Consider the following 18,650-nt stretch of genomic DNA (forward strand, 5'->3'; position numbering starts at 1 on the left):
AATATCCCACTTGTATGTGAAGAAGATGAATCTGGTTTCCTTGAGGCTTTGTTTGAGTTCACGGAATTGAATAGCGCAGATTGGCTATGGGGTGATTACGAAAGGCTTGAGCCCGTTAGTGAAGAGGACCGCAAGAATTCTAGCTTGCTCGACTGTTACTGTGTTGTTGTTATTTATAGAAACGTGACATGCTGGAAGAAGCAGCTTCCACTCTCTAATGGGTGGTTCATTGCAAGCGATATAGGGAAGGCTCTGTTCAAATTAAGCCCTGCAAGTTCTTCAAGCACCAAGAAGAAAAATCAAATAATAGTTATCTTGGTTGGATCATTGGGTGGTTTTGCATTTACCAACTTCTTATTGTTATCTGGAATTTGTTTGTTTGCTTTCTTTCTTTGTGTACCAAAAAATACCAAAAAGAAGCAAAGACACGTGAGCACTAGCTACCATTTGCCTCATCTTAGCATCAATGACACCTCAGTCTCTCTAAACTCGCCTGTCGCCGTGAACAGAGATGGCGAAGTTGAAGAAGCAGTGGCTAGGGTTCAAGACCAAGTTTGGGATTTTAGGGTTGAAGATGTAATAAGAGTAAAGTGATCATTGACTTAGGATATTTTAGGTAAAAATATCATAAGGGTTAAATTTTTTTTTCAATTAAAACTAAATACCTCGTGTTAGCTGAGTTGAGTTTATTTATAATAACGGGGATGTAGTAAAGGCAAATGCGGAAGGAGATGGATATAAAAGTCCTTTTCTAATGAAACACGTGTCCATCATGTTGACGCATGTGGTTTCTTAATGGAAATCAGCCGGAGAAGCCCAAATTTACCTAATCCACTTACGTCCTTTCCGGATCGTTTGGGTGGGATCCGGTCCTGAATTCCTGATTCTTTAAAATGCCCTCCTCACCTAACCATTAGTTTCTTTCATTCAACGTTGCCGACTGCCGGGTGCCAAAAATCAATTGTCCAACATTGACTGCGTCCTGCAACTTGGGAGTTGGGGCTCGGGGAGTGAAACTTTCAGGGAAAAAAAAAAAAAAAAAAAGGAGTGAATCCCGAGGACCAATTGCATCCAACGGCGCATAGTCGAATATTAGGTAAATAAACAGTCAACAGTCCCTCGGAAAGGTGGGCGCTCTCCTTCTCTCCGGTGTGTGTCGTCCCGAGTATCAGTTAATCGCTGACGTCTGAGCTGAAGTTTCTCTGCAACTCTAGGGTTTTCTTTTTTTCCTCTCCTAATAACTTCAAATTAATTTCATTAAAGTAGAGAAAGACAAAATAGTGAAAATGATTCTAGTTCGATCCATGCGCCCTGTCATCCGGCCTGCATTGCTGTATTCTTCGTTTTCTTCGGTCGCAGCTGTTGAAGCAGAAAGAACAATACGAGAAGGGCCGAGGAATAACTGGAGCAGAGAGGAAATCAAGTCGATTTACGATTCTCCAATTCTGGATCTTCTTTTTAATGGCGTAAGTTTTGCTTCTGTTGGTCATTTTCGATATCTTTTGTGCTTCTGTACAACACATGTTTCCCTTTTATTATTTATTTATTTTTCTATTATGGGATTTGTTTGATCTTCTTCAGAGATTTCAATACTTATGCCTAGTTTTGCATTAAATTCTAGCTATTAATGGATTCGTAGGAACAAGAAAAATAGTTATTTGAACTCACTAAGTATATACGTGGCGCAACGTTTGCAGCCATCTCTTGATGATGCACGCAGAGGCTCATTCATAATTCAGAAGAGTGGTTTTGGTATGTTTTCCCTCTTGCTTTATGGTGGGCAAAGAGGGTTATTTGGTGAAGACAGATTTAGAGCGCAGTCAACGTCAAAATATTTGTATTCTACCCAAAAAAGAAAAATGTTCCAAATATTAGTAATGTACAGTAGGCCCCCTTATGATTAATATATCTATTAAGCAATAACTATTTGAGGAAGTTTCTATATATTAGAAATATGTGAGGATTATTTATAGAAGCACATTCATCCTTCTGTATTGTCCAATCAACCGGACTTGTTAGCTATAAAAAACATCTGCGTTTGGGTGATGTGTAAGGGGCATAACATGTCAAGATTACATCTACTGTTATTTACTGATTTGTCCCAGAAAAAAAAAAAAGAAGTATTTGGTTGGGTAAAGCTCATACATACACCACATCATATTGAAACTGATACAAAAGAATTACAATGCAATTAGTCAAATGGGTAATCTCTCAGCCGAAACTCATGCCTAGGTCCACATTGACCATTGCTTTGACTTGACAAGAAAAAGCTAGTTATAACTTTTTTTTACCAAAACGCCTCTCATAAGAGGTAATTTACGTATTTTACTAAACTTGCACAAGAATAGTGTGAAAAAAGAAAAAGTAAATTCACCAATATGTAATGGCAAATCAATATGCTAAAATTGAGTTCTATGAATGTGGATAACATATATATTAATTTTGCATAAAACTATCAAGACTAGGTCTGTTGATCAGCTCCATTGAATAAATTCACTTGATCATCAAAGGGCAATTTCCCAATGGATGGAGAAACCATCATCCAATTGCTAGTCTATGATTCACTATTTTCTCAATTGTTGGGACCATATACACAACAATGCCATGGTGCTGGTGATGCCCTGCATCACTGACCCATAATTATAAAGTCTGGGCTTAATTCAAGCCATTTCTGCCATTTTTAGTCAGTGTTTAGCACTGCAATTAACTTGCATGAAAGAAGCTTAAATAAGATCATGTCTCCTCAAGGTTCGCTAGGAAAGTGGCATCCTCCTTTCATGGAGTGTGATTTATTCAATTGCAGCACCAAGGAATTGCAAAAGTCTCCGCTGCTCTCATCCACAGGTGAGGGTGGTAATCAGTTTAGTTTCGGTTTTTAGGTTCGTTTCGGTTCAAGCTATAGCATGTAGAAGCATAAATGAAAAAAAACTCAATAAGAGCCTACTGTTTGGAAGAAAAAGGAGGATTTGGACAAAATAGATGAAACGGAAGAGATCCAAGTGAATGGAAATAAGAAAAACAAAGGATGAATTCTACTTTTACTTTAAAGAGACATCATAAAAATAGCCTACTTTTCAGAAATTCTTATTTGGATGGAATGCCAGAAAATTCGAAGTTAGTAATACTGAAATAAGGTAAATAAAATTTCTGAATTTTTTTATTTTTTAATATTTTTTGTTTTTAGTAATTTAAAATTTTAAGATAAATATGAATTACAGTAGCGAAGTAATAAAAATATTAACACATAAGATAAATGCAAGAAAAGATAAGAAGAAATTCTCACGTTACCTAAATATTTAACACTTCTCCTACAAAGAAACTTGTAACGCTAGCACCATTGTAATTCCATCAGCTACTCGTCTATCAGAAAAATAAATTAATTCGTCTATTGTTATTATTATCAATTTATTTGCATCATGATTATAATATTATAGCTATCATCACCGTTGGTATTTTGTTCATTGTCGCCATTATCATCAGTCCATATGCCATTTCTCAGTCTGATAAAGAATGTATGACTCTTCAGGCTCAAGTCCATAGATATGCCCACAACTTTAGGGAAGTGCAACAGTGTACTCTTCTTTCTATTAAAACAGGTGGATGCAGTGAAGATTGTTCGTACTGTCCTCAATCCTCTAGGTATAACACAGGATTGAAAGCCCAAAAGCTGATGAACAAAGATGCTGTTATGGAGGCAGCACAGAAGGTACATTTTACTTCCAATTTGATAATTTAAAGACTAGTTGGAAATTATTGTTGCTAGCTTTTGTCTGTTGATTCATCATGGAACCATGATCTCTACATCTTTTCAAGAAGCACTTAAATCTAGGAGGTGCATTTTACTCTACTTGTCCCTCCACATTAGGAATTCCTTGCAGTAACTTATAAATGGGCACATTTGTTGGTGTCAGGGATCAATACATTTGTCTTCATATCAATAACATTTGTCTTCATATCAATACATTTGTCTTCATATCAATACATTTGTCTTCATATCAATACATTTGTCTTCATACTCCCAACTAGATATCATGATGTCTTGATATGAAAAGTTATCTTGATCTAATGGGGCTGAAAGTAATAGATTTGTTTTCAGGTTTGGGATAAAATATCTCTCAAGTGATTAATTGTGTTAGAATTACCATTATTTACTTTTAATTTTACTGAAGCTGACCTAACATGTCTTGGAATGAGTATTGTTCACTAATGGCTATGTTGTTGCTCATACCTATTCTGGATGCTAGATTCAGTCATAGGGGCCAAGGTCTGTGTTATGGATCAGAACCAATTGTTTCCATGTAATTTGAAAGAAATCATTAGACTCAACTTTCATATGAAGCCGAGAGAGCTTTTTTTCTTTTTTTCCAATGGATTTATTATTGCTTGTGGCTATTCTGATACTAGTTTTACATGTAGTCACCAATGTTCATCGCATTAACTTTCATGCTTTCGCTTTGGATTTTGATCCTTGGCAAATTAATGCTACTAGGAAGTGCACCTCTATTTATAACTAATAAAGGGAGGAGGTTTTCCATTTGGTCTGCCTGGAAAGGAATCTCTTGATGGGCCCCCTACCTATCTGCTATGTGGCGATTTGGATCAAATATTGTAGACATGTAGAATGAGGTCCTCTGCTGACATGTCAAGTTTTAGCCTTAATTGAGTCTGTCATGTGGTAAAATAAAGCATTGAAAAATTCAGGACTACCAAGATGGTACATGGACCACCTGGGAGGGCATGGACATAATGGGGAGGATATGCTATTATATAGAAAGGTATATGATTGAATTTGGTCTGAAATTGGACATGTTGTCAATCCACTCCATTGCAAAGCAAATCCAATTGTTTGAATTGCCATATCATTCTTCCACATGTCAGAAATGAGGCATGTGTTAGAGATATTAGTTATTTTCTGTAAGGGTAGTTTAGTAATTTGTCATTATATGTTTTATTTTCATTTCCCTCCTTAGGGAGGTATGTGTAATATCATGTAAATATATTAGTGAAGCAATATATTGGTGTTAGTGAGACTTTACTCACAACACACATTCTACCATTCTTATTCTTCTTCTTCTTCATCTTCTTCCTCTCCAGCCGAATCTTCTTCTTCTCTCTTAGTTTATCACAAACCTTACATTCTAACTTGGTATCAAAGCAAGAAATCTTGGTTTGAGAGTCGATTTTCAGGTTCCCCTATTCTATTTTCCTCTCTTTGGAACCCTAGGTTACAAGTAGGTTCCAAGGTAGGGGCCAATATGTGAAAGGACTTGAAGTATTTGTGGGATGAGGCTGAAAGAAGGTCCAAGCAAGCTTTTGAGAGAGTTTTATGAAGGGCTGAAGCTGTTGGAGAGCTGTTAGAACCTGTACACAGATTACCGCCCTCTTTACCTTACAAATCTTCTTTCTCTCTCATCCGGCCACCATTGGGGGTGGTGTATGGCTCATTTGGATCGCCCAAGCCCCCTCTATTAGGCCCCCAGGCCTTTGGTTTTAAAGGGACAGAGGTGTGAGCTCGCAACCTCTGATTCTCCCATTTTTCACGTACCGCCCTACCCTGTTTTTGCTCTTTGCTGGCTGCAAATTGTGTTTTTTGGTGGTGTTGGACTGTGAGCTGTATTTGATGGATTATGTGGAGTGCTATAACCTATTTTGCTTCTCCTAAGGTATGCCTTGATCAGTTTTTTCCTTTGGCATAGTGTTTCTTCCTTTAATGGGATTTATCTCTGAGTATTTATGAAGGGATTTTTTGGGTAGAGTGTGTACTCCCCATTGTGTTTGTGACTCCTTATCCACACGATGTTTGAAGACAGTGGACTTGGAGCCCTCTTTGGTGATGTTTCAGCTAGTGCATCGAGTAGTGTCCCTTCTACTCCTATGTTTTTTGATAACCCCCATACTCAGATTTCTATTGTGAAGCTGGACACCACTAACTATTTGGATTGGGCCCATTCTGTGAAGCTTTCCTTACGTAATAGGGGAAAACTAGGATATATTACAGGTTCCATTAAGGCTCCTCAACCAGATGACCCGACATATCTGAAGTGAGAGACTGAAAACTCCACTGTTATGACATGACTGATTTTCTCCATGAAACCTAAAATTGGAAGAAGGCGTATGAGGAAAGAAATTGCCAAAGATATTTGGGACAGTGTTACTAAAACCTTTGACCTTGTGGGTGATTCGGCCAAGGTTTATCAATTACTTCAAAAGGTTATTGGCATGAAGCAAGGAGATAAAACCATTTCTAAGTAGTGCAATACTGTCATTAGTCTCTGGGGAGAGTATGATCACTATAGAGACCTCCAATTGTCCAATCCTGAGGATGAAGCTAAGGTTTACTGGACACTTGAGAAGGAGCGGATTCTTCTGTTGCTTGGTGGGTTGATTCCGGATACAAATATTGGGCCGGTCTCCACTTCCATCCCTTGATGAAGTGTGTAGCTATTTGCAGAGTGAGGAGACCAGGCGGGTGGCCATGGCACATGCTCCTCCTCTTGAGCGGTCCGCTCTTACTATTAGCTCTCAGAAAGATTGGCATGGTGGTGGTAGAGGCCAAGGCCCACCTCGTGGAGAGGATAGACATTGTGATCATTGTGGGAAGTCTGGGCACATCAAAGATAGATGTTGGGCTCTTCATAGTTGACCTCTTCGTGGTGGCCGTAGTGGGGGAGCTAGAGCCCAGTGTTGAGACTGAGCATGCTACTACAGGGTCTGCTCCTAGCCCACAGCCAGAGCATAGTTCTCTTACTAGGGATGATATTACAGCAGTTCGTAGGGTAATGTCTTAATTGGGAGGCTCATCATTTTCTTCCCTTACAGTGCCAGAGTCCTCAGCTTCCGCTTTGCAGGTTTCCTCATCTGCCCCTTCCACAGCTCCATCTTGGGTTATTGATTCGGGTGCTACGGATCATATGACTGGTACGTCCCATTATTACGATACATACTCTATTTGTTCCGGTAGAGATAAGGTCAGGGTTGCCGATGGTTCCCTTTCCTCCATTTCTGGTAAATGTAGCATCTCTATTACTTCTTCCATTTCGCTTGATTTTGTTCTTCATGTTCTTGCCCTTACACGTTATCTCTTATCTGTGAGTCACCTGACAAAATCCTTAAACTGTTGTATCACCTTTTTTCCTTCTCATTTTCTCTTTCAGGATTTGGTGACAAAGTGGATTATTGGCAGTGGGTGTGAAGAGAAAGGACTTTACCTTCTTGGACCCCAATCACCTCTTTTGGCTACAGCTCAGTCTTATGTGTGTGGACGTACTGATAGCAGTTTTGTGGATTCTTTGATATTGTGGCACCAACGTTTAGGACATCCATCTTTTGTTGTTATGAGGAAACAATTACCTCATTTATTTATTTTGTTTCCACATTCTCATGTCTTTCATTGTGAACCATGTATTTTTTCTAAACATTGTCGTTCTTCTTATCCTTATCATGGTAATAGATCTACTGTTCCCTTTCACATTGTGCACTCTGATGTTTGGGGGCTCTCTACTGCCACCTCTTTACTTGGTTTTCATTACTTTGTCTCATTTGTTGATGATTTCTCTCGTGCTACTTGGACTGTTCTGATGAAGCACAAGAGTGATGTGTATGATGCCTTTAAAATTTTTTATCATATGGTATGCACACAGTTTGATACCAAAATTAAAATTGTTCGGTTTGACAAAGGGCGGGAGTATATGTATGTTGGTCTTTAAGACTTTTTTACTGACCATGGCATTATCCATCAGCTAGCTTGTGTTGACACACCCCAACAGAATAGGGTAGCTGAGACGAAAAACCGCCATTTGTTGGAAGTCAGTAAGAGTCTTCTCTTTGGCATGCATGTCCCTAAAACTTTTTGGCTTGATGCTCTCCTTACTGCTGCTCATTTGATCAACCGTATGCCAACACACCTCCTTGGCTCCAAAACTCCATTGGACATCTTGTTTCCCCAGTCTTCTTCTTTCTCCCTTCCCCCCAAAGTGTTTGGGTGTATCTGTTATGTCCATGTTAATAAGTCTTCCAGACTAAACTGGTCCCCAAGGCCCTTAAATGCATCTTTCTTGGCTACTCCACTACTAAGGGATACAAGTGCTATCATCCTTCTTCCAGACAAAGGCTTCTCTCTAAGGATGTCACCTTCCTTGAGTCTACCCCTTTTTTTGCCTCTTCTCAGCTTCCTTTTCAGGGGGAGCATAATGGAGGTGAAAAGGCTATTGATGAGATTCCTTTTCTTTCCCATTGCCTATCTCCCCTTTTATGCTTGATATTGGGAAATATAAAGAGGTGGATATTTTTAATGTTGGTGATTATTCAAGAGGTGGTTCAGGTTCAGAAAATGCAAAGGAAACCATTGTGTACACAAGAAGGAACAAGAAGACCTGGCAAGAGTCCACTTTGATTCCAACTCCTGAGATCTACCCTCTTCAGTCAGGTAATATCCTTCCTTCCCCATCAGAGTTAGATCTTCCTATTGCTATTAGGAAGGGAAAGAGGGCTTGTACTAACCCTATAGCCTAGTTTGTTTCCTATGACTCTCTCTCCCCTACAGGTGTTGCATTTACCATTGCTCTTTCATCTGTTTCTATTCCTAAGAATGTTTCTGAAGCTATGTCTGACCCTAAGTGGAAGCAAGCCATGACTAAGAAAATGAAGGCCCTTAAAGAAAATTGTACTTGGAAATTGGTTGACCTTCCAAGGGGAAGAACTCCAGTTGGATGCAGGTGGGTCTACACAATCAAGTACTGGTCATATGGTACTATTGAGAGGTACAAAGCAAAGCTGGTGGCGAAAGGATACAGTCAAGTGTATGGGATTGACCATCAGGAGACATTTGCTCCTGTGGCTAAGCATAACACTATAAGGGTCCTTTTATCTCTAGCAGCAAATAAGGATTGGCCACTGTATCAATTGGATGTGAAGAATGCTTTTTTGCATGGTGACTTGGAAGAGGAGGTGTATATGCAAACTCCTCCTGGATTTAAGTTTCCTTTTGCTGCAGGAAAAGTGTGTCTTCTAAAGAAGGCCCTATATGGCCTTAAACAATCTCCAAAGGCCTGGTTTGAAAGGTTCCGACAGGCTATCTTGAAGAATGATTATTCCCAAAGTCAGGTTGACCACACCTTGTTTACCAAGCGTGGTAATGGCACCATTACAACCTTGGTTGTCTATGTGGATGACATTGTGGTAACTGGTGATGATAGGACTGAGATAGCCAATCTGAAGAACTACTTAACCCAACAGTTTGAGATTAAGGACCTCGAACTCTTAAAATATTTCCTGGGGATTGAAGTGTCTAGATAAAAAAAAGGTATAAATATGTGCCAAAGGAAGTTTATTCTAAACTTATTGAAAGAAACGGGGATGTTAGGCTGCAAGCCTGCAAGTTCTTCTATTGAGCTGAATCATAAGCTTGGAGAAGATGCTGACCCTTCTCTTGTTGATGCAGGGAAATATCAAAGGCTAGTTGGGAAGCTCATTTATTTGTCCTTGACTCGTCCAGATATTACTTATGCAGTGGGGGTGGTGAGTCAATTTATGCATGTTCCCACCAGTGGGGAAATATCCTCCGGTTCTTGAAGTCCTCTCCAGGAAAAGGACTGCTTTTTGCCAAATATAACCATATAAGGATAGAAGGTTTCACTGATGCAGATTGGGCTGGCTCAGTCTTTGATAGGAGATCTACTTTAGGTTACTGCACATTTGTAGGTGGAAACCTAGTTACATGGCGAAGCAAGAAACAAGTTGTGGTGGCTCGGCTAGTGCAGAGGCAGAATTTAGAGCCATGGCTCATGGCGTGTGTGAACTTCTCTGGCTGAGAAGGCTGGTCCAAGAGTTGGGATTTGATACTGAGGCACCTATGAGGCTCTATTGTGACAACAAGGCTGCCATAAGTATCGTCCACAACCCTGTGCAACATGACAGGACAAAGCACATAGAGGTGGATAAACAATTCATTAAAGAGAAGATTGACATTGGTTACATATGCACACCGTTTGTGAGGACTGGAGATCAGCTGGCTGATATCTTTACAAAGGATCTTCTTCATCATTAGTTTAGTTCTCTACTGTCAAAGCTGGGAATGCATGATATTTATTATCCAGCTTGAGGGGGAGTGTTAGAGATATTAGTTATTTTCTGTAAGGGTAGTTTAGTAATTTGTCATTATATGTTTTATTTTCATTTCCCTCCTTAGGGAGGTATGTGTAATATCATGTAAATATATTAGTGAAGCAATATATTGGTGTTAGTGAGACTTTACTCACAACACACACATTCTACGATTCTTCTTCTTCTTCTTCTTCTTCATCTTTTTCCTCTCCAACCGAATCTTCTTCTTCTCTCTTAGTTTATCACAATCCTTACATTCTAACTGCATTCCATCGAGAAATTCCTCTCCTAGCATACCGTTTGTAGCCTTAATAAAAGTATCCAGTTAAAATCGTCATACATTCTATATCTTCATTATTCATATATTTGATACACGTTCTAGTGCTTCATGTGATATGATGACTTAATGTTCTATGATGGATTGTTATCATTTGCTAATTTCTTGGCAGGCAAAGGAGGCTGGTAGTACTCGATTCTGCATGGGTGCTGCATGGAGGGATACCATTGGCAGGAAGACCAATTTCAACCAGATCCTTGAATATGTAAAAGAAATAAGGTATAGAGAAACTCAAACTATGCCTTAAGTGCTTTTGTAGGAAGGTTGAGAAATCAATTTAACTTTTCCTATTTTTCAGTTATATGTGGGTAATAATATAATAGAATTGAAAACCTGTCAATTTGTGTTTAGAGGTACTGATTACCATGCTTTAGTGATTTGTGTTGTAATGGGGAATATAGATTGTTAATGAACATTGTACAGTAATGCAAAATATATAGATTTTTAAAGAATATTTTACAGTAATGAAAAGTATAGATTTTTAATGCACTTATAGGGAGCTTCAAGTTTTCTACATTGAATATACTGAGTTTCCAGCAACATTATTCCCTCAATGCATATCTTCCATCCATTCTTATTGTAGGATGGTGTGGTAACCCATAGGAGTCTGAATTACCTTATGCAGAAAGATATGACAATTTAAAAGTTGTAACCTAATAAAAAAGATGAAAGCAATTTGTTGTTAGGGAAAAAAAAAAAAAAAACAGCTGAGAGAAAGGGTGGGGGGGGGGGGAGAGGATGCGATTAGCTTTGCCTACATTCACTCCCAAGTGATACTTACAAACTTGAACTTTCCACTATGCTTCTCACAATTGTTTTCCAGGACCACAATGAAGACCCTTGCAATGTAGTTTTCCACTTGGCTTACTATAGACCTTTCGTTGTTTTCCCAACTCACAACAAATCTGAGTATTTCTGTTAACACTTAAACCTTACAACAGTGGAGATTCCTCAATCTCACACTACAAGCTTTGAAGAGTGTTTTGATTGTTTCCAGTCAATATGTTAATTCTCTAAAAGCCAAGATATATCAATAAAAGCTCAAAGCAAAAAACTCTAGAAAGCTAGGGTATGCAAGTAAGAGCACAAGGTAGAAAGAGCAACCCAATGCACGATGCTCCCGATACTGCAGGGTCTGGGAGGGGCATATGTATGCAGCCTTACTCCTTGCTTTGCAGGAGAGGCTGTTTCCAAGTTTTGAACCTATGACCAACATGTCGCAATAGTGCAACTTAACGGTCTAACTTGTGCAAGTAAAAACACGAGGTGTGATTCTCAAAAAACTTTTAAAACAAGACTAATATATGTGTAAGTGATGTCCCAAAGTCTTGTGGCAAGGTGTCCCAATCCCTTACTTATAGGCCAAGCAAAAGGTTTAAACTAGCTGTTAGACTCTTTAACGGTAAAAAAAGTCATTTTCCTTCCAGTGCGGATGTCTGCACAAGAGCGCAGACGTTTGCACTCGAGTGTGCAGACATCTATACTTGAGGGCGGATGTTTGCACATGAGTGCGGAAGTCTACACTCAGTTTTGCCTCTGAACAGTGCATTGTAATTGGCCATAACCATAGTTATCAAGGTGTCGCCTAGGTGTCCAGGCTGAGCAGCCTAGGTGTCCAGGCAGCTCAGCCTGGACTGGCACCTTGGTCGCCTAGGTGACGCCTTGATTTTTTACCATCCTCCATCGCCTTGGGTCACCTTACGCCTTGATAACCTTGGCCATAACTATCTCATTTAAGCTCGGATTGACTTGATTCTTGAATCCATGGAAGCAGACTCAAAAGAGCTACAATATCATGTTTCGAGCTTGGGCCATATAAATGCAAGGGGTTCTAAAATGCTCCCGAAGACTGAAGTAACTACTTATGCAGAAGCAACAACATGGACTACTCCCGCTGTATACCCCATAACCTCTCGTTGTATCTGATCAACTTGATCCCAAATCCCAATGAATGCAAACTTGAAGTCCTACAAGTCTCAGTTGATCACTTGTTGGCTGACTTGTTATGAGTTCAAGCATTGCATCCATTATTTGCTTGGATGGGGTTAGACATTTGCACTTGAGTGCAGGCATCCGTGCTGTTGTGGGAATGTTTGCATAAAGGTGTGGACTTCCCCAGGCAGAGGACCTGAGAACTCTTAAAAAATTGATGTAATATTGATCACGGAGGTAGTCAATCCCAAGTTATAACAATAACAAGCTCCAACAACTCACTGAACTTAGGATCAGATGATTCAGATCTCAGCAATATTGGTCAACTCAGAAATCTGAAAAGAGAAAAAAAGAAAAAAGGTTTAGTGGAGAAAATCTGTAACGTACAAACCACAGCCCAGGTGATCACGAAATTGGGATCGAAGGTGGTTGATATGGGGATTAAAAAACCCTCAAAATTGGGGCCTGATCCGATGGAAGGTGGCTGAGATCTGGAAGTTCTTGATCAGGGCAAGAAGAAGGACACTTCTGGAGATTTTTGAAGAACTAGAGATCCAGGCCTCTGTTGGCCAACCTGTGCTGGCCGAATCTCCTTCAAGCAGGGCTTGAATGATCCTCAAAATATCAGCCTTGATGGCCTGTTGGTTGGAGAGATTTGTGGTCTTGAAGTTACCCAGAAAATTAGCTCAGAACATGGCTGTCGCAAGCCTTGAAAGCCACCTGATATCAGCAACAGCAGCAGGTCACAATTGGCATCCAAAGTCTGGTCGAAGGACCCTTTTGGGTGGTCCAAAACCCCAAAATATGGGCAAAAGCTGATCCCAGATCAGGGAGTTATGATGGATCAATGGTCTGCCCAGAAAACTCTTCCAAAAGGCTGCCACAGGGTTGTCTTGTTTCTTCCAGTCAACTGATGTTGATGCCTTGTAACAAACTCTAACAATACTCTTAACAACTTCACAACCACCAAGCAAAAATAACAGAAAAATAAAAGAATCAGAAATCAATGGAGGGAAGAGAAGGGTTGTTTGGTTCAGGCCTCTCACCTTTCCCTGGGCATCTCACCCTCTCAACTTGACTCTCTCAGCCATGGAGAAACCTCTCAAACTTTCATTAATTAAACTTGGTTCCAATTACAATTGATTAGGTTTTTTTATATAGCCTTACAATGCTGATTAAAAATTAGAAATGCTAATTTAGGAATCAAGAACTGAAATAAAACTACCAACAAAAGACCTCCTAACTCATTGTGCTTGCTAACCAAGAAAGACATAAAATAGAAACTAAACCAAGACTCTAACAAGAGACCTAAAATGGAAACAAATAACTAACTAGAAGTTAACAGATGTAGGAAACAAAATGAAACAAATTCTTCTTCTCAGCTGAGATCGACCCTTGCTGTCCAAGTAACAAGATGCTGCCTTGTGGAAGAAAACCGATGGGCAGTACTGGGGATTCTAGAAGGCTGCAAGATCTCCAATCAATTGCTTTGCTAGCTGGCCTTCTAGAGACTTCACTTGAAGACAAAATATTGGAGAAACCAGTTGCTTGATGGAGGGGAAATGAGGCTGGTTCAATAGGGGCCAAAACAGAACTAGATCTGAGACAAAACTACATCAAAAGTGCCCTTTCGGCTTGGATGTCCATGCTCGGGTGGGACATCTGTCTTGAATTGTGGACATCTGCACTTGAGTGCGGACACCCGTGACATAGAGTTTTTGTGTCCTTATTTAGATAAGTCACAATATTAACTTCCTAAGTTAAAGAGTATTGTTTCTATAGGTCTTTAGTGACTAGGGTTTTGAAGAATTGGTATTACAAAGAAATTCCAAAGCCTAGCATCTCCTAAGAATAATACTCTTTCACCTTAATTCATTCGGGATTGACACATTGATTTTTTCAATTTTTCTCAGTTTCTTTTTGAAACATATGCATCCAAAGTTGCATGTATGGTTCCTAAAGGGTGCTATTTGTCCTAATCAACCAACTTCATCATGAAAGATTACTTGTTTTTTTTAGGAGTATTGTTTCTTTAGGTCTTTAGTGACTTAAAGAGGGCTTTTGAGAATCACTATTACCACACTTAGGAAATAAAACATTTCTAAGTTTGAAACTAATTCCTAAGTCTTGATCTTCATGAGGGTTTCTTGAAACTTGATCTTCAATTTGAATGCTTCAACCCTTCATGACTTTGCCTTACTGAAGTGAAGCTCAAGCCTTCCAATTTGGCTTCTCAACTTCATGCCATTTGTTATTTGAGCATGTCTGGATCTTCCATTGAGATGCTTGCTCGATGACTCCATCCACTAGCCTGGCCTAGCTTTCCATACGACTTCCTTCTTGATGCTTGATAGGATACCAATTTAACCATTCATACTTGTGACTTTTCAACAACAAACTCTAAGTTAGTAATCACAAAAAATGTATTCATTATATAATATCTCAACACTTATATGAGATGCAAATCTTTTTGATGCTTACATAAATGTGGTTCGCAGATCAATCTTGTAGGGTTTTTTGTTTTCTTAAATTTGATCTACAAACTAATAAAATAATTTAGGAACTGAACTTCTGAAGTACTAATATATGTTCAATACATTGACTCTAATGACAGGGATATGGGCATGGAAGTGTGCTGCACTTTGGGCATGCTAGAGAAGCAGCAAGCCATGGAACTCAAGAAGGCAGGGCTTACAGCTTACAACCATAATCTTGATACCTCAAGAGAGTACTACTCTAACATCATAACTACAAGATCTTATGATGAACGCCTGGAAACTCTTCAGCATGTACGAGAAGCAGGGATCAATGTCTGTTCTGGTATTCGCTTCAGAAAATCTCTCACTTTCTAAAGCATGCTCTTGCTGGAAATGATCAAAATAGAAATTTTTAATCCCTTCACTACAGAGTACTGACAGCTAATTAGCAATTGACTTCGGTTTAGTTCTGCAGTATCTGGAGGTTTCTAAAAATTAATATATCCAGAGTAAAATTGAAGAAGTGTTCCATTCATTTTTTGCATGGAAGAGACACTGGAGTACTCCTATAACAATATCCTTAGAAACTCCTCCAGTGTTTATGTTATTTTTCTTTTATCTGTTGTTTTTAAGAAAAAATAATTCCATAGTAGGGAAGAGGGAAAGGAGTTGAAGTCATCACCAATTATGCAAGACAAGCCACACTCTTTGGCCTAATCTGTTTGATTCTTACTGGAGGCATATTATAATATGACTTAATTGCGACAGGCTGACAAGCCTTATTTAGTTTATGGCGTTGAGTTCACTATGCATCGACTCTTCGAGATTGTAGTAGGGAGTACCATTCACTGAGCTTATACTGACCACTGCTTAGAACAGACTGATCAGGGTTCTTGTTTCAAGACTTCCCGGAATTATAGAGCCTAATATCTTTCCAAATTAGGGCAATTTCTTGAAGTGATGGCAGATTGTTGATCCGCCTCCTCCCAATTGAAAAACCTCTTAAGATATGTTCCCTTCACCATTAGTTTGGCAATTTTTTCAGTAGAACACAGGGAAGCTATGAGGTAACCATGGTCCATAGTTAGGGTGCATAGTTGTCACGGCGTCAAATCGATCCAAGGCGGTGGAGGGGTGGCTAATCGATTTGGCGATTAATCGCCCATTTTGGCGTTGCCATGGCGGTCAAATCGCCCGTGTGTCATTTTTTATTTTTTCTATTTTCTAAAATTATTTAATATGCTACTTTTTTATTTTTCCTATTTTTTAAAGTTATTTAGCATGCTACAAGCCTAGAATATATACCCTATAACATATAAAACAAACATTAAGTAACATCAAATCATCAAAAAAATCAACATAGCCATATCATGTCATCAAAAATCAACATAAATTATTGACTTATACAGTTATACATCAATTCATCACTCATCAACATAGTTGTCACGTGTGGCATAGCGACAAACAATCAAGGAGCATTCTTTTGATTACTAAATATAGGGGAAAATGAAGCTTGAAAGTAAAAAATCAACATGTACATCACACAAAAGTAAAAAGTAAAAGGCTAACCTGTGATTGAAGCTTGAAAGTAATGATTGGAAGTGAGTGAGCAACCTGAACAAAGTAAAAGGTATATATGTCAATATATCATATATGAATGACAGAATGAGAAATATATATTTGGAAACCAAAAAATAGAATCATTAGATCAAATGATGAGATAAGTGGCTAACCTGTTAAGCTATTAGTGACTTACTGAAGCAATAAAGCTTGATAGCAAATGAACTCAACATAAAAAAAAAACTTAACTAATCATCCAAGTTCAAAGTTTAAAGTTTAAACAATATATAAAATCCAAACACTCAAACAGTCAAACACAAATAACTTAATCATCATAATCATCCAACAAATCAACAGATGGCAGATTCCTTTGTTGTCCTTGTCCACTAGAAGCATTTGCATTTTCACCAAAATTATCTATGACATCCAAGTCATCATTCACATCATCCTCTTCTTCCAAATCTTCTTCCCCATCTGATTCTGATGACTCCCCAACATCCCTCCCTCTACCACGGCGTGTGTAGCACAAATTTCCTCTAGAGGTTGATGATTGAGCTCTCCTGGGTCGATTGGGCCCCTCCATTGTTGCCCCCATTGCTCTACCAGCAACGTCCCATGTGAGATCAGCATCGGGATGGACTACATCATCCACTTGCTCGTCAATCATCCACTCACTACTCCAATCCAGTTCATCAAGCACAAGTGGATCATAATTTATGTTGAGGAGACGTCTTTCTTGAAACCTTTCTTCTAGGCGGCGATTGTATTGAACATAGACTAGATCATTCAAACGTTGATGTTCCAGCCTATTCCTCTTCTTGGTATGAATCTGAATTCATAAACAATAGAGAACAACAAACAAAGTTATTGTTCCAAAAAATAAAAAGTCTAAAATATGACATAGAGACTTGAGACCCAGCTACTTACAAACTCAACTGTGCTCTAGTTGCGCTCGCAACCAGAAGAGGAGCAACAAAGCCCTAGAATACGTCTTGCAATCTTTGAAAGCTCAAAAGCATGACCTCCAAATGAACCCCACCAATTAACTATAAAAAATAAATATATATAAAAATAGTTAGATTGATATTTAATATATCACACAAGCAAAACAACTAAACATTAAACAATGAACTCTACTTACTAGGACTCATGGTTGCCCGTGATCTAATTGCCATATCCGAGGCAAAACCACCTCGAGAATATCTATACAAAGTGGCTTGAGTATTTATCTTGTCTTGTAAAGCTGGTTCATGTATCATTCTTTCAATGACTTCATTAAATACAAGCTGTAGAGAAGATATAATTTGGTAGCCACCATCATCACCTTCCTTATAAGAAAAAAATTTGCCAGGATTAAGAAATAGTGCTGCTCCATACAAAGGACGCCCCATCTGAATCTCCCAACGCCTATTAACAATATCCAACACTTTCTTGTAGTGCCTTTCTTTATCTCCAAAATTTTCTTTTATTTTCTTTTTTGCCTCATCCATGGCAAATTGAACCTCAGGCATAGAAGGCCTCTCATCACCATCCACAATCCTCAAGACAGTAAGAAGTGGCTTTGAAGCTCTAAGACAATTTTCCACACCATTCCAAAATGCTACAGCAAACACCGTCTCAACCACTTTCTTCCCAGCTTCGGTCTTTGCCAAATTAGAACTAGTCCATTCTTCAGAAATAAACAAATGTCTCAAGTCATCTCTATGTTTTAACAAGCTTTGAAGTGTCAGAAATACAGTTGCAAATCTAGTAGCTGCTGTCCTCACAAGATCCCTCCCATTTGTTCTAGCCCTCATTGCATCAAGAATGCGTGTGTGCCTGTAGATGAAGTTGGTTACTTTTTTTGCCTTACTTATCACAGTCCTATTAGCATTCAAGAATCCTATTTCCTCCAACATCAGGTCAATGCAATGCGCTGCACAAGGAGTCCAATACAGCTTTGTCCTCTTCTACATAAGCATTGTACCGGCTAATTTGTAAGCCGATGCATTATCTGACACAACTTGCACAACATTGTCCTCACCAATTTCTTGAACTTTGTTGTCAATCAATTCAAACAACTTCTCTGCAGTTTGAGATATGCTAGATGCATCAACAGATTCCATGAAATAAGTCCCCTTTGGACAGTTAACGAGGAAATTAATTAAATGCCTTCCTCTTTTATCCGTCCACCCATCAGTCATTAGAGTGCACCCATACTGCTTCCAATACTCTTCATATTTATTCTTCATCTCTGCAGTTCT

General features: G+C 38.9%; 1 protein-coding gene across 1 annotated transcript; it reads left to right on the forward strand.

The window, feature by feature from the left end:
- The first annotated feature begins 859 nt into the window (after positions 1-859).
- LOC122063993 (biotin synthase, mitochondrial-like) lies at positions 860-15,237 on the forward strand. The gene is made up of 4 exons (XM_042627686.1): positions 860-1,466; positions 3,527-3,706; positions 10,551-10,657; positions 14,985-15,237. The coding sequence occupies exons 1-4, from the start codon at positions 1,287-1,289 to the stop codon at positions 15,220-15,222; spliced, it is 705 nt and encodes a 234-aa protein (XP_042483620.1). The 5' UTR covers positions 860-1,286; the 3' UTR covers positions 15,223-15,237.
- Positions 15,238-18,650: the final 3,413 nt, after the last annotated feature.

The sequence above is a fragment of the Macadamia integrifolia genome, unplaced genomic scaffold (assembly GCF_013358625.1).
Source record: "Macadamia integrifolia cultivar HAES 741 unplaced genomic scaffold, SCU_Mint_v3 scaffold1509, whole genome shotgun sequence".
In the NCBI taxonomy this organism is placed as follows: Eukaryota; Viridiplantae; Streptophyta; class Magnoliopsida; order Proteales; family Proteaceae; genus Macadamia; species Macadamia integrifolia.

Bases quoted from the DNA above. Each gene is read 5' to 3' on its own strand.
- LOC122063993 (XM_042627686.1), top strand. From the start codon at position 1,287: ATGATTCTAGTTCGATCCATGCGCCCTGTCATCCGGCCTGCATTGCTG. The intron at 1,467-3,526 runs GTAAGTTTTGCT...ATGACTCTTCAG, and splicing joins TGGATCTTCTTTTTAATGGC to GCTCAAGTCCATAGATATGC. The intron at 3,707-10,550 runs GTACATTTTACT...ATTTCTTGGCAG, and splicing joins TTATGGAGGCAGCACAGAAG to GCAAAGGAGGCTGGTAGTAC.